Source organism: Anser anser, assembly GCF_964211835.1.
Source record: "Anser anser genome assembly, chromosome: 1".
NCBI lineage: Eukaryota > Metazoa > Chordata > Aves > Anseriformes > Anatidae > Anser > Anser anser.
The window spans coordinates 69,207,451-69,223,231 of record NC_139720.1 but is presented as its reverse complement, the minus strand read 5'-3'; the positions used below and the strand labels follow the sequence as shown (position 1 = coordinate 69,223,231).

At 38.4% G+C, this 15,781-nt stretch overlaps 1 protein-coding gene across 6 annotated transcripts in view; it reads right to left on the bottom strand.

Moving 5' to 3' along the window:
• The window catches only part of PIK3C2G (phosphatidylinositol-4-phosphate 3-kinase catalytic subunit type 2 gamma), a 323,563-nt gene that overhangs the window by 13,850 nt on the left and 293,932 nt on the right, over positions 1 to 15,781 (bottom strand). For all 6 annotated transcript variants that reach the window (XM_083808728.1, XM_083808727.1, XM_083808726.1 and 3 more), the window contains one exon: positions 8,619 to 8,713. In XM_083808728.1, the coding sequence (XP_083664854.1) occupies positions 8,619 to 8,713 (95 nt within the window). The remainder of the gene's footprint in view (positions 1 to 8,618; positions 8,714 to 15,781) is intronic.

Sequence of the window (15,781 nt, the reverse complement as noted above, 5' to 3'; positions counted from 1 at the left end):
GGAGAGCTACAGCTACTCTGGCAAAAATATGGACTAGAGCTGTCCTGGGTCACAAAATCTCTGAAGAATGAACCAGCTATCCAGCCAACACTCTCCAAGGTCTCATGGCTGTCAAATAAGAAAAAATAACCCTCAGTTACTGAGGCAGAAGGAATCTTCACAGCTATGGGCCAGAAATTCAGACACCAGTACTGGGCAAAGATGTTGAGTTGTTGACATATCCAAGGGTATAAGTGAGCTACGTATGTAAGTACCCAGAAAAGTCTAAGCAGGTTTCTGTAATGCTGTTAAGGAGGCAGGTGAGAAACAGATTCATCCTAATGTATTATAGACAACTCCAGGTGGACTTGGTTAAATTGCCCATGCATTGGTGTCTGGCACCATTTGAGATAAAGGAGATGCTTCAGATATCTGCATAAACGGTCAGGCAAGACACAGGCCTTATGTGAAGCCCTCTTCTGCAGCAGCAGCTGGAGGCCAAATGAGACATGTTAGTTCGTCTCCTGTATGTTCAGGAAAATAAATTGGGCCTTAAATCTCCTCTGATCAAGACGCAAGCTTAATTGTTTAGGTTAGTCTCCAGTTTCTAAAATACTGGTGCCTCACATAACCTCAGGTGCCAGAAGTTATGTATGGAGTAGGATATATAACATAGGCTTCAAGGAAAACTGGCACCTTTCAAGCAGCATTGGAGAAGAATGAAGATGCTTCATGGTACTCAAAATAACCATGATCAGACAAATAAACTCTGTCACATCATATATGTATGTGTTTTAATTTCAAAGTGAATCCAGTCTAAATAGGCCAAGGCACACAGGCATTGTTATTATTATTATTATTATTATTATTATTATTATTTATTATTTATTATTATTATTATTATTATTATTATTATTAAATTAACAAATATTTGTTAAACATTTAACAAAAGAGGTGTTTTTTTTTCTTTTTTTTTTCTTGTAAGGAGGAAGAGTTTCTGGAAAACAGCCTGTGTCCCACAAGATTCAGGGTGACCTAAGAACACATCAGAACTTCTGATCTGCTTCAGTAGTTTGAGAGGAAAAACCACCTAACTCCACTTAGAATGAAGTAAATAAAATGAAAACTTTCCTGTGTTACGCAGAAGGTCACAAGGTTATCCAAGGTTTCTAAGCCTTTATTTCTATAAAGCTCTGAAACCAGAACTGAACATCTTCAGAAAGATGAAGAAAGGAACTGAGATGTAGCTAGTACTCAGTTTGAAAAGAGCGACTTCTAATACTGATGATCCAAAAAGAGATGTATATTAAGATAGTCACAGTCCCGAATTAAATGGGGAAGAGTCTGTATAACCATGTGACTATAACTTTCAGGTAATATAGGCTCATGTCTTTTAGTGACCATAGACAATAGCAGAGGAGGAGGGCTACAAATCAGTTCCAGCGAGTCATAATACAACTTTATTTGAATATCCTATTGTTTCTGAATGAACAAAAAAAGAAAAAGATGACTTAGAATGACTTGTGTCCCAACCCAGCCCACTCCAACCTTACATCTAGCTCCTGAGGCTCTGACACCCCTCTAATACTCCTTGTAACTCCAATGCTCAGCACTAGATTACTGGGTGCTCACATAACCCAATGTGGGTATCAAAAACTTGTTAAGATTGCAAAAATAATATAAAAGAATGTATATATAACTTCTGCATAACCAGAAGTGCAAATGTATATTAAATGTACTGCTCACAGTAAGAGTTGAGCAAGAATAACATACATTTTTATTTATTTTTTTCCTGAAAGAAAGAAGTGACAAGATATACTCTAGATTCCTGAATCTCATTCTGCACTGCAATCCTCAAGTCATTTAAGCCGTGTGTTTTTCTTTTCTTCAGTCATGTGTTTTTTTCCACAGATAAAAAAATCAAGATTCAGTCATGCCTTAAAATGGTTTATTCAATGGATGAGCAACGTTGGCGCAGGATGTAGAATGCAGAGAATAGATTTCATGAATAGATCTCTGAAGCTTTTGTTCCAGAATTACCACCTAGTCTGTAAAGAAGCTAAACTGCATTCCTTCTTTGTATTTTCCTCTTTGCACTCTATATTATTGTTGTGTTCAGAACATTTAATTTTCAAATTTATATTTAGTTGCAGGGTCTATGAGACTGTCTGAGATACAGTGATCTACTTTGGACATTTAGAAACATAGATCCCAGAATGTCTTATCTCTTGAACAAATACTTAAGACAACATTCCCCTTTTCACTTTTCTTTTGAAATTACTCAGGATTAGTACCACTTCTGCCTGTTAGAGTGCATAAAATAAATTTCCCTTTGAGAAAGGAAACACATGCAAGTGCTGTTGTTTTGTTTCTTTTTGTCACATATTCTTTTCCCTCTTTGTCTAGTCACAGATCACAAGTGAATGTAAAAGGCATAAAGAAATTGTGACTACATTATCTGTGACTTCACCCTGCAGTTTCTTAATTTGTTAAAGAAAGTCTGTATCTGCCTGATCTAGACTACTTCTAATTTCTGCAACTGTACAGAGCTTCCTCCTCTTTTCTTCAGGAGATTATTCTACAGCTTGTCCCTTTCTTTTGTAAGAAAGCATTTTGTTATATGATGCATGAAATTTCTCCTTCTTAATTATCATTCATTACTTCTAGGTACACTCATGCTCAACATCCTAAATAATTCTTCTTGAATGTTGCTGTGTTCTCCCTTAAATATTTGACAATTGACTTGTGTCCTTATTAGTCAGTTCTCAACAAAGTTAAGTTTAAGTAACAATAAATCACTCCTGGACAATCAATCATTCCCAAACAACCCTACTGAGAACTCTTCTTTGAACTTGTATTCTAGTTCTTAAGAAGCTTCCAGAGAGCTATATTCTAGCATCAAAGCCTTATAAAGATGAACTTACTTTCTGCACCACGAAACAAGGGTCTGGCCTTTCTCATTGGCATCTCTCATGGCAACCTCATGTCTCACCATTTGCTTGTTTTATTTTCACGTTACTATGGGAAATAGAACTGTAACTCCCTGAGGGAATAGTTTTCATTTGTCCAAGCTAGTTGTAGTGTTCTGTAAATTACTTTTATTCTCTTGATCATGCTCTGTTTCCACTATTATTTTTAAAGTTTTCCTCATTTGCAACAAATGGCAAATTTAATTTATGTTCACCTTCATCTCCCACATCACTCATACTGTTAAATAGAACTCACTGATCTTATTTTATTCAACATAGATCAGGTATGTAGGGAATTACTTATTTAAAAATTAGCAGTTAGAATTTAGAGCTGAGGTAGTACTGTGACTGTGACAGATGAAAGGGTTTAACAAGAAATAATAATACAACTTTCCATACAACTTATTTGTCAAATGCCTTTAATAACAAATAAGATGAAATCCAAAAGTAATCCTTGTGTCACAGAAACAAAACTTATCTCTTTCCAGTTAAACTAGTGTTGAGTAATAGTAGCCTTTGTTTATAGGTTTTCAGCTAATTTTCAGTCCAAAAGAGAACATGTCTATCTAAGCTAATTTGCATTCATTTTTAAAGTAAAAGCATTTTCTATGAATATGAAATTAAATCCAATTTCTTTACAAGCTAAAGTTAGTACAAGAGCCTTTTTTTCATGGCTTTTAATTCCGTTTTTCTGTGAAAGTCTAGGGAGAATTCCATCCGAATGCCTTACCCTCCTACATCAGCAAAACTGCTGATTTCATTCTGTTACCAATACTTTCTGAATAGCTTTTGTTCAGCTCAGAGGGATTTTTTCCACCTGTTTTACATCCGTGGATGACTGGCCAGACTTTGCTTACCTATGGAACTTCTCTATCCCTGTTGGCTAATCCATGGGCCTCAGTAAAGAAAGCAGGATACATTCATAATATTCTGAAAGGAAATGTTGCTTTTTAATTAATTGGCAGACATTGTGTTGCTGGTAGGTAATATATTTTCCATTTAAATCTATATAATGCTGTTCACAATGTGTAAAAGTTAGTAGGCCCATGAGAGGAACAATGGGAACCAAATTTGATGGACCAAAAATCCCCACCCCTTCCCCAGCTCAAGCTAGAGCCAAAGTCCAGCAAAGGCAGTGAAGCATCTACCTGTGCTGTAGTTGGGAACTTCCCTATAGCCCTGCACCTGCAGACTTAGAATTAGATTTCATTCTCTTGTTTTACGGAAGACTTGGCTCTCACCTTTCTTCCCAAAGCACTTCAACTATCAAGTTTCACAAATGTTTTTGGAAGCAATTTGTACTCGGATAGCATAGGACACAAAATGGAAAGAGGCTGGATGTCTGTGTAAGCTTAAAGCTGATTACTAATTCATCACCCACATATCAGCTACCCCAGAATCATTAATCACCAGGAGTGGTTCATGACAGCTTCAGAGCTTTTAAAACAGGAAAGCTGGAAGTAGTTTTGGAAAGTACTATAGGAATTTATTTTAATTTCAGCAAATTTCCCCCCTGTAAAATTGGTTCTGAATGCATCACCTACACACGCTTTCCTGAATTCCAGTAACATTTTACATTTATTGGCATGAGGATCAGGATAAGTTGGCTTTGTTTCTCCTCCCCGCTACCCCTGAGGAGTTATTCTGTCCACAAGTAGTAACGGGCAAAAATGTTTAGCAGCAAGGATTGAAAGTTTAGCTGCTTATCTGGAAAAACAGGGCATGCCTGAAGTCATGGCAATGAAGTCAGAAGAAAACACACACTTCTTCTGAGCCAACACTCAACCACTGTTCCCTTCTGGTTGTCTGTGGAGCACAAAAAGAAATATACTAACCGACTTTTTTTTTGAACTTTAGAAATGGCTATTTCTTTTGCCTCTGGTGTCTTGTGGAATAGATGAGCAAGCCCAGCAGTGGTTAGCCTGGTTGTTTCTGGCTATGCAGTACTAAGCTAGCTCATAGTCTGCTCTGTGTAAGATTTGTTATGATCTTGATATTCTGCATTTTCTGTGTTGGTTAATACATGGAAGTGAACTTGAACTGTTCAAAAACATGTGTGTCTCCAGTGTTCATAAATCCACCTCCGCAGCTTCTGCACAGATCTAGGAGCCTTTCTGCACAGATCTAGGAGATCTTTCAGGCCGCGTCTCAGGCATTCTTCCTAGCACTCCCAGTGCTAACAGTTCCTGACCGTTGCCATTCTTCTGGGTATTGTCCTGCCAAGGCTGGGTTGTTCTTGATCTTCCTTGACAAGCCCTTTCACGTGCTAAATCCTCACCCTGGGTCCTGCATCTTCCTCCCAAGACCGCTTAATGCATTTTGTGAAGTATGGCAATATTGAGTTTCTGTAAGAAGCTTGCCTTGATTCATCTCCTGCTGCCACATCCCCCATGACTCAGAGGAAAACTCAGTCTCTCCACATAAGCCCTCCAGTTCATTGCTACACCGACGTTTCCTTCTATCCCAGCTTCATTTTTGTAAGACAGAATTGCCTCTACCTCCTGTGCATAAAGTGCACAGGCACTGTCTGCATTTGAGGGGTGCAAGTAATGGTCCAAGAGGCTGACTTGAAGTTATGCAATACATGTATGGAAAATTGCATTTTATTACTGTTGCATCTTTTCTGTCTTTGAAAATTGGATTTATTTTTATTTTTTTCCTCAGCAGTGATGTTGATGCCTTCAAATTATAAGTAGAAGCTGTCAGTCTGATGTGAGTCACCTGACTTACAGAATCTCAGGATTCAATTAAAAGTATGAATTTCTAAGGGAAATCATGAGACTGAAACACTGATAATATCTTATAAACCTTATATCTATTTAACAGAACTCAACTTCATTGTGCATACACAGGCAAACATTTGCAACCAGTCTTATATGTCTCCCTTCTGAATGTTTTACCATGTACATTGCTTGTCAAGTTGCGAGCATTTTTTCAGTGGAAAAATATAGTTTGTGCTTTACAGAAGGTTCGGTTAGATTAATGGTCCTTTCCAGTCTCAAAATCTATACGGCTGTTCTACTCTATTGCTTTTTGAGGTATTTCTAATAGAGTTTTCTTCAGGAAGGGCTGGCTTTCATAACATGTAACTGAAATGTTGGTGTTGTTAGAGAGAGGATATTTGGAAGCAGATCTAGGAATGACTGATTTGTATATATGCAGAAAATCTGGCACATGTGGATGCATCAGACCAAAATGTGCCTGCTCTGTGGAATCGATGTATACACCAACATTAGACAGTCATCTGGTATGTCTGCACCAGACCCATGCTCTTTCAAGTGCTATAGCATTTTCTACTATGACAACCCACATGAAAAATCCTGCAAAGCTAGCATTGAATTCTTTTGACTTCCTTCCTTAAAGAACCTGTGTGATACTTGAGAATAGCTATAAACAACACCAACTCCTTACGGATTAACTTGTACATCATATAAAAATATAAGGTTTGCACAACAGGATCGAGATCTATTAAAATGCTGAGAACAAATCCCCACAAATAATAAATTCTTTTTACATGGATCAAAATTCTGTATCACAACTCCTGTCAGTTATTTATGAGGCTACATTTGGGATTAATTTGACCCACTACAATTATTTTCACATTTGAATACATCATAAGATCTCTATAAATAGATAAATTAAATGGGGAAGAGCGGCACAAGAATTATTTACTATAAATTATGAAATAAAACAAGATGGCAAAGTAATCTCTGCACAGATGAACCACTAAAATATAATTAGTGAGACTCTGCAAGAGACTGAATATACCTGAAATAGCTTTAACATGTCTTGAATAAGATATGATCTTGGCATACTTTTTAAATCCCTGTTCAGCCTTAAAAAAAAAAAGAAAAAAAAAAAAAAGAGCACGTCAGAGAGATTGATCTATACAACTAGAAAGCTGAGAAGACTACTAATGGGATAAAGAACATTTCTTTTATAGGTTGGTAGTCTGAAGGCAGTCCAGTATCACAGTACCCCAAAGCACAAAAATTTCATATTTCAGATCAGATCAAATGAAGGATGGCTGCTTGCAGGAAGGAATCAGAAGCCCAGGATTTAAAAACATGATTGCCTAAGTTAGGCTGCTAAAACAGTCACCTTATTTTCAAGCCATGAATCATTGCTAGTTTTACTGAATTGGACTCCTACCACTTCTCTGCAAACTCACTGAAAAGGATTTCATTTAAGTCACTAACCTTCCTGAGCTAGACGCTAACTTAAATGTGTTATCCCTCCCCATAAAGTGAACTGAACCCTGCATTTCAATTTTTCTATACACAACCATCTATGCTGTAATCTATTTTCATTTAATTAAATGACATGTACTTGCTAAGTTGAAGAACACAGTTATGAACCTATACATTTAAAATGACAAAAACAAGGAGAACGACTGTTTCCAACATCTGTAGCTCTATTTGTGTACACCTCCACATTACCCACCTGAACTCACAGTAACAAATGAGCACAGAAAACATTTACATATTCCCCTCCCACAACCTAGAAGTTTATCAAAGTCATTTAGCTTTAGAAAGTACAATAGGAAAAATAAAGAGGGTGTCATACTATATCCTGAAGGTAAAGTTCATATAAACTGGGCCAGCAGAGGCTGATCTCACCTGTCAGGATGGCACATAGGAAACAAAAGGCAAGTCTCTCAGGACAGAAAAATTACAGGATTTTATAGAGTAAAATGAATATACTTGAAATGAATATCAGAAGCTGGAGTGGCCAATGAACAGCTGGAGCTACATAATCCTCATGTGACTTGTACAAATAATTAAATGTTCAGCCCCATTTTATTACTGGATGGCACTCACATACGTTCCTCAGTTTGGCCTGACATAGGGAAACCTATTGCGATCCAGTCTGAGATGGAGGCAGCTTCAATGTATGCAACAAGAACCTGCATACAGAAACACAAATCTTCCAGATAAACAAAGATAGCAAAGGATCTCTTTGCCACAGCTATTACTCAAGACCTGAGCAACAGGAAATTCAAGAGGACATCCAGGTGGCTGAACTCATGATGACACACTCATGAGCAGACACACTGCCTCAACTGAGGTACCCATCTAGATCTCTCATGTTACTATCAACAATTTAATCTGTCTTGTGCTGAGAGAGCTCTGCCAGCTCTCTCCTTGCATAGTGTGGCTCCAGAAATGTGCAGTATTTATCACTTAGCCTCATGACAGAGAGCTTGTTATAAAGATGAGCATCATCACACCAAGAGACATTGCTTCTTTAAACACTCCACTACTCCCTCTGCTGACCTCTTCCCTGCTTGTGGACCAGTCATGTTGGGTTGAAAGAAGGGTGTGGATAATCAGTGGAACCAGGCTGACATCCCTCAAAGAGTTATGATGCTGCATGAGGCCATATATCTAGATGGCATCAAAATGTGTCAGCTGAAAGGGCCAAAACAGGCATCAAAATTGTTTTTCTATATGGCCTGGAAAAGATCATTGCCAGACATTAGGTTTCTAAATAAGTCCCATACTGAATGAGATCAAAGGAAGAAAACAAGTATTAAATGTTGAAAAAAGCATCATCATAATTCTGAGTTAAAATTACTTATATCAGAAATGGTGATTTAGGATTAATGTTTTCAAAGTACTCTGCAAATTCAAAGACTTATATTTTACAGATTATGATGAAAATACTTACAATATTCCTCATGTGTTTCAGCATTACTGTCAGACGGGTGCCCTCATAAGATATGACTAATTGTACTCCAGGCTTACGATCAGTTGACTGAGGACCTAAAAAAGGTCAGTTTGATTTTTTAATGAAGAAATTAGTGGAAGTAGATGTCTAAAATACTGCAGAATATATGAATTAATATATCCAACAAAATTATTGCCTGCTTAAATCAGTGATAAAATTAGAAAACACAATTAAAGAGTGTGATCAAGAAAGTGGTCTGATGTAGTACTCATCTTCTTGCTTGTTTATACATTGACAGTGAGATTTTTGTTTTCTAACTGCCACCAATCTGAATTTCAGTGGAAAATTTGTGATTGAGCTAAAAATAATTCTATATTTTTTTTATTACACTAGTTAGTATTTTTGTAATTTTTCCTTTTTTTTTTCAGTTCCTACCACAAAAAAAAAAAAAACCACAAATGAAACCAAACTAAAAAGATAAACACACAGAGGTTTCCAGACCAGTTCCAAAACAATAGTAGATTTACAATAACATCATATATATCTAACAGATTTAAACTCTCTCTTCCTCATCCTGTATTTCTCCTGCTCCAGGCTGGTTTTAATACAACCCTCTCCTTTCACAGATTTTCTGCTAAAATGCATTTACAGAGTCTGACTTCATTCCCACTGAAAAAAAAATAATTAAAAAATCAGTTTCCAAGAATCAGGCTTGTAATATGGAATAAATGACTAAGCATATCCTGTTCCTTCTTTCTGTTGGAAGCACTGAGCCAGCTGTCTTCACTGCCAAAAAGGTGTGTCCTTGAACTGGGACATGTGGCTTACCTGTCCCACTGAGACAATGCAGACAATAAAAATGTTTTTTACTGTGATATACCAGGTAACAGTGAACACAATAACCTCTCATTGGTATCTCTCTGACCATCTTATTCTGCAGTGCTAACCCTGAGCACGGGGGACATGAGCCTGTTGCACCACTTGGTCTGAGGCCCAGGGCTCTCACCACACTGTGATCATCAAAGGCAGCCCAGACACTGCCTGTATGAACTAGCCTGGTTTTACTTGCAGAAACAGGGTTTCATTTAATTAGACCAAGGCTGTGTTGCATTCAGTATTTTTACTCTACTCGAAAAAATAAGAACTTAATCCTGCTAACCTTACAACAAAACAGTTATCTTGCAGGAGCTATGTTTTGTTCTGCCTTCCTCCCCATTAAAAATATAGCTGGACTTGAGACCTCAAACAGAAAGGTGCTGCTCCCCTGTACATGTCTTGGGATCTGCCAGTAAAACATCATCCTAACATAGGGCGAGATAATGACACAAGACAAAGCAATACAATAGTAATTAATTCTTTAATGAGAGTATATACAAACATATCCTATTAAAAGTGGAGGGAATGAGAAAGGATTATGAGAATGAAAGAACTGCCATCACACACTGGGGTTACGCAGTAGAAATAAGCAGTGTTTTAGAGAGCATTGGAACTATTCACCTTCAATAGCGGACAGGATTTTCATAACTCCCTTTCAGTCCCAGCAGACACCTGTGCACTCTTTTGCTCTCTCCATTTCCCTTTTGCACATGTGCACCAGAACTGTTACAGCCAGGGTCATAAGGGCAAAAAATCAACCCCTCTCTCCTCAGCCTTTACTCTGTTAGTCAGCAGAGGAAGCAGCAAGAGGGAAGTTATAAAGAATAAGCCATGTTGGCTATATTTTTCTGAAGAAACCAAACGTGTAACCTCTTGAATGAACAGAGGCTAAAATAACTGCTAAGCAGAAAGAATTACAGTGCTGTAATGTACTACAGAGAGCCAGAGAGCTAGCGTAATTGCCATTTATCCTAAGGAAAGGAATTAAAATTAATTAAAAATAACAGTGGGTACATACAATTGCCATAATATATTTTTTCCAGGCAGTCTGAATATCAGCACTTCTGAGTTGCTGATGTTTGGACTGGAATTTTAGAAGATGAAGCCATCTCCAGTTTCTTCCCTTTGGAGACTACAAAAATATATTTTTAATCATACCCTAATTAGAGAAGAGCCTGAAACAGACTCTTGAAGAATTGAAATGTTATGAAGAAATTACTAAGCTAGGACTTAGAAGACTGAGATGCAGTCCTTCATTTGTTATTCTCCTTTATGAGCTGTGACAAATCACTTAGCTAGACTATACCTTATTTCATTTGTTGTATGCAAAGAAGGACAGTGAGGGATAAGGAAAGTGAGGAAAACTCCATGAAGCAGAAAATGCTGATTTTTTTTTTTCCCCCCAAGGGTAACGAAAAGCTCACAATCCCCATTGCCCCCTCCCACTGCCCTGCAAAGCTGTTATCATTTTTAAAAAACCCTGTGGGGGCCTCTTCCTTTAAGTTGCAGCAGAAAACATAGAATCCTAGGGCTTTCAACTCAGTGTAACACAAGGGGCTTGTGCTTTAATGCAAGGACACAATTCTCTTGAGGGGCTCTGTTAATTTTGTGAATTGGAGTGGGTCATCTTGAGCAGTTTAGCAAGGGCAGCAGACCTCAGAAGCTAAATTATGTCATTAGAATTCAGTGAAACATTGTGCCTTTCTCTCCTACCACTACGGCCACTGCTTTTTTCTGCATTGGGTTTTATAGTGTGAGTGCTTATGTCCAGTGGAGGACTTCTTCTACAGTTGTTGGCATTTTCATTTAGAAAAAAAAAAAAAACAAAAAAACACACGCAAATGTAAATAAATTTCTAACCAAACTGAAAATAAAGAAAAGTGTAGGAGGGGAAAATGCAATTCTAATTGACTATGTAAAACGGAGTCTGAAACAGACACTATGATCATGGGTATTACCAAAGTATTTGCTCCTGCTATGGGAATAAATTGAGCACTAATCAAAACACAAAAGCAAAAACAAAACCAGCCCTAAAATGAAGAAAAAGGGGGGAAAAACAATACAAGAAATCTGGTAAATGTGGAAGAAACTTCTATTCCTTATATTTCATAATAAAAGACAGTTTCTGTTAGCTAGACTCAGATATTATATTTAGGTTCTTCCACATTCAGTTCTAAATCATAGTGTTTTTGAAGTCTAGGTGATTTTAGCTTCAAATAATAATAAAATACACATACAATAATTACTTTCAGTCTATCCAGCTTGGGCAGATGGACTTGAGCTCAGACCCTGCATTTTTAGGAACTGTCATGCTCTACTTGCACTTCATTATATGCAAGCACCAAATGCCGGTCTGTTGTAGATATAGGATAAAGCTTCACTGACTTCCATGAAGCAAGATTTCCCTCCCAGGGGCCGATACTTCACTCACTGGTGTCAATGCAAAACCTGTCAAATATCAAATGAGGACCCTGGAGTTGGAGTGCCAACAGACAGAATGGCATTTGTAACATTTTTATAAATGACTTGTGTCTGCATGCCCCGGCACTTGGGAGTGAATGTCAGCTGCCATTTTCCACTACAGAGAAACTCAAACATTGTGCCAGTTTATAATCTTTTCCATTAAGAAGCATGAACACTGGAAAAATATGGGTCTATTCTTCTTTTTAAATGACAAAATTAAAGAAATCAGTTTTCAAATTAATTTCTATTGAAGGTGGAATGATCTTCAGAGCGATCAATTATGTAGTTCTTTTATTATCTAAATGGTTTTTCTAGCCTGTTGGAGAACTACCTGCTCTAAATTCTGTATTTTGTGCAGTGTTTTCTTTAGCAGCATTTTAAAATAAGCTCTGAGTTATGATTTGCACAATGCAAGAGAAATATAAACAGTGGGGAAGATGCTATACAGAAAACTGATGAAATCAATAGGGAAACTATAATTTATTACACCGAATTTCACATGTAGACTGCAAAGCAATATGCAAACACTAATTAAAATGTCATAGCACTACCATCAGGGAGTTAATATTATTCTGTCTTCTGTACCCTTGGATATGTCTTATACCTTCTTGGTGTTAGCCTGTTCTGACCAACCAAAAGGTACTGGAATCTGTTCGATTTCCCAGGACCAGAGCTGAACACTCCAAGACAACCGGTTGCTTGCTCTAGCTACAGCTTGGGTTTTTGAGCCTCCAGTGTACCTGACTGTAGATCACAGAATCACAGAATGGTTAGGATTGGAAGGGACCTTAAAGATGGTCTAATTCCAGTCCCCCTGCCATGGGCAGTGACACCTCCCACCAGATCAGGTTTCTCAAAGCCCCATCCAACCTGGTCTTGAACACCTCCAGGAATAGGGCATCCACAGCTTCTCTGGGCAGCCTGCTCCAGTGCCTCACCACCCTCTGAGTGAAGAATGTCTTCCTAATATCTAATTTAAATCTACCCTTTGTTAATTTAAAACCATTACTGCTTGTCCTATCACTATGCTCCCTTACAAAGAGTCCCTCTCCATCTTTCTTGTAGGCCCACTTCAGGTATCAGATGATTGTTGTAAGGTCTCCCTGGAGCCTTTTCTTCTCCTAGATGAAGAACCTCAACTCCCTAAGCCTGTCTTCATAAGGAGATGTGCCCAGCCCTTTGATCATCTTCATGGCCCTCCTCTGGACTCATTCTAATAGGTCCCTGTCCTTCTGGTGCTGGGAGCCCCAGAGCTGAACACGGGGCTCCAGGTGAGGTCTCATGAGAGCAGAGCAGAGGGGGAGAATCCCCTCCCTTGCCCTGCTGGCCACATTGCTTTTGATGCAGCCCAGGATACAGTTGGCTTTCTGGGCTGTAAGCACACAGTGCCGGATCATGTTGAGCTTCTCATCAACGAACACCCCCAGGTCCTTCTCAGGTTGCTCTCTGCCCAGCCTGTATTTGTCCTTGCGATTACTCTGGCCCAGATGCTGAACCTTGCACTTGGCCTTGTTGAACTTCATGCGTTTCACACAGGCCCACCTCTCAAGCCTGTCAAGGTCCGTTTGGATGACATCTCTTCCCTCCAGCATGTCAACCACTCTACACAGCTTGGTGGCATCAGAAAACTTGCTGAGGGTGCACTTAATCGCACTGTCTACGTCACTGACAAAGATGTTAAACAGAACCAGTTCCAATACCAATCCTTGAGGAAGACAGATATATTCACTGATTCTCTCCCTGCTCTCACCCTGTAAACCAACAAGAAGTGCTTATGGCCAGCAAACCAGCCTAAACCCAAGTGAAATAGGAACACAATTTATGGCAGTTGCTTTACATCAAGAATGAGCAACTGCAGCAGATGAGAATGCTATATAACATGAGCAAAATAGCCTACTGTCCTGAGGGAGCATTCATGAAGAATGGGACTCTTCATGGAGTGGCGTACTGTACATTTTGCATTTTGGAATGCTTGGATCTTGCTTCAGAAGGACACAGAGATGTTTCATCTACTGCTCTAAATAGACAAAAGCACGCTGAAGTGCATGCAACACTTATCAAACCTGCCAGAACTGGACCTGGGTTGTGAACTGTTATAACCAATACCAAAGACTTCTTGCTTTCATAACTTTGCCAAAACAAGCTCAATTAATCATATTTTCATGAGGTAAAAACTCCAGCGAAGAAAAATAAAATATATGGATTGATATAAAATATTTTTGATAGATTTTCTTTCTTCTTTTTATTTTTTAAGAGTCTTTATAAAAGTCTGTCTGTGAAATCATTCCTAATATCTGCTCTCACTCCCTTGTAGTGTGCTTGGTGTAATGAAATGCTGACAATATTCAGTGTAATTCAGAATCCATTCCACTGGGAATATTGAATCAGTATTCATGTCAAAGTAAATTTAGCACTGATTTTTAATCTCTTCATTGCTAGGAGCACAGTACAATTTCATAAATTTTAATTTTTATTTTACTTTAGTAAGTGTAATTACCTACAACATTTGTAAATTAAAGCTGTGTTAGAGAAGGATGCTATCTTGATCAAAATTCATAACCTGCTTCTGCTGGGCATTGGCTTTATTTTATATTGATCCTAACTAAAAGACAGATGATTTGCTTGTGTAAAGGATGAGAGAGAAACCACCAGGTTCATGGAAAGCTGCAGCCCATATTAATCCTGCATTATTCTTCAAAACAGGCAAAAATTAAGGTGTTTGTATGTTCATAAAACAATAAAATCTGTGGGTGAAGGATGTATTGTTTTCATGGTAATTACCTTTCTCCTGCAGACGCAATGAATTTCCCACCCCAGTCCAAATATGGCATTTCTATAGGGCTTTCTTTCAAGTCAAGTGTTTCAGGGCACCCTCAGCAAAGACAAGCCCCCAGGGCCAACAGACGGTGCCCTGCCCAGCAACTCTTTGTATGCTATCTGGCAGCTTGGCATGATCACTAGCCTGCCTTAGCTGGACTTGTGTCTTCCTTTACTCACAGGACAGATTGTAACAGGGCAGTGAATGTCGTGCAATATAGATCTAAGTGAGCTAGGTAGCTGGGGTATGGCAGAGATCTAACTCCAACAACAAGGGGTGAAACTTGGGAGTAACGTATGAAAAATTTTCAAGTGAGTAATTAGTACGTGCATGGTTGGTAGGCTGACAGCTGCAATCAGCTGTGGACCGGGTTCAATCCCTTTCCTCACCAACCAGAAGTGGTGGCATACTCAAAGCAACTCAGTCCATAATTCTTGGTCTCTATTTTTACGGTGTCTAAACTCATTGTGTCCTGGTGTGGACCTTGGATCTACTGGTATCCTATTAATAAATGTCAGCAACCAATTTCTAGGCCAAAGGGAGATTTTAATATATATATGTATAGATATATATTTCTGTTAAACAATGGTTTTGTCCTGGGCCTAGAATGAATGAGTCCAGACTTTAAAAGGCAGAGTTCCTGAGCAGGAAAATGATACCCTCTGTAAGTACATTACATTAATCTCTCCTGACCAGGTTGTGACCTTTATGTAATGGGACCACTGAGTTCACAGTGAACCAGCAGATTGGGTTTTCTGTCAACGTAGCTTTCATCAAATACCCACTAAACACATTCTTACCTTTCTTTTTTTCATCCTGTTCTCTGATTTTGAAGTAATTGACAACAAACTTAAGGACTCACCCTTCAGATTATATTGGTTGAGGACACCACTGTAGGACTAATTTATTCTGCAACTTTGTTACAGTTCAGTTCATGCTTTGCACAAGATATTTACACCCGGACTCTCTGTAATAACTAGGCACCTAAATCTAACTGAAATGTCAA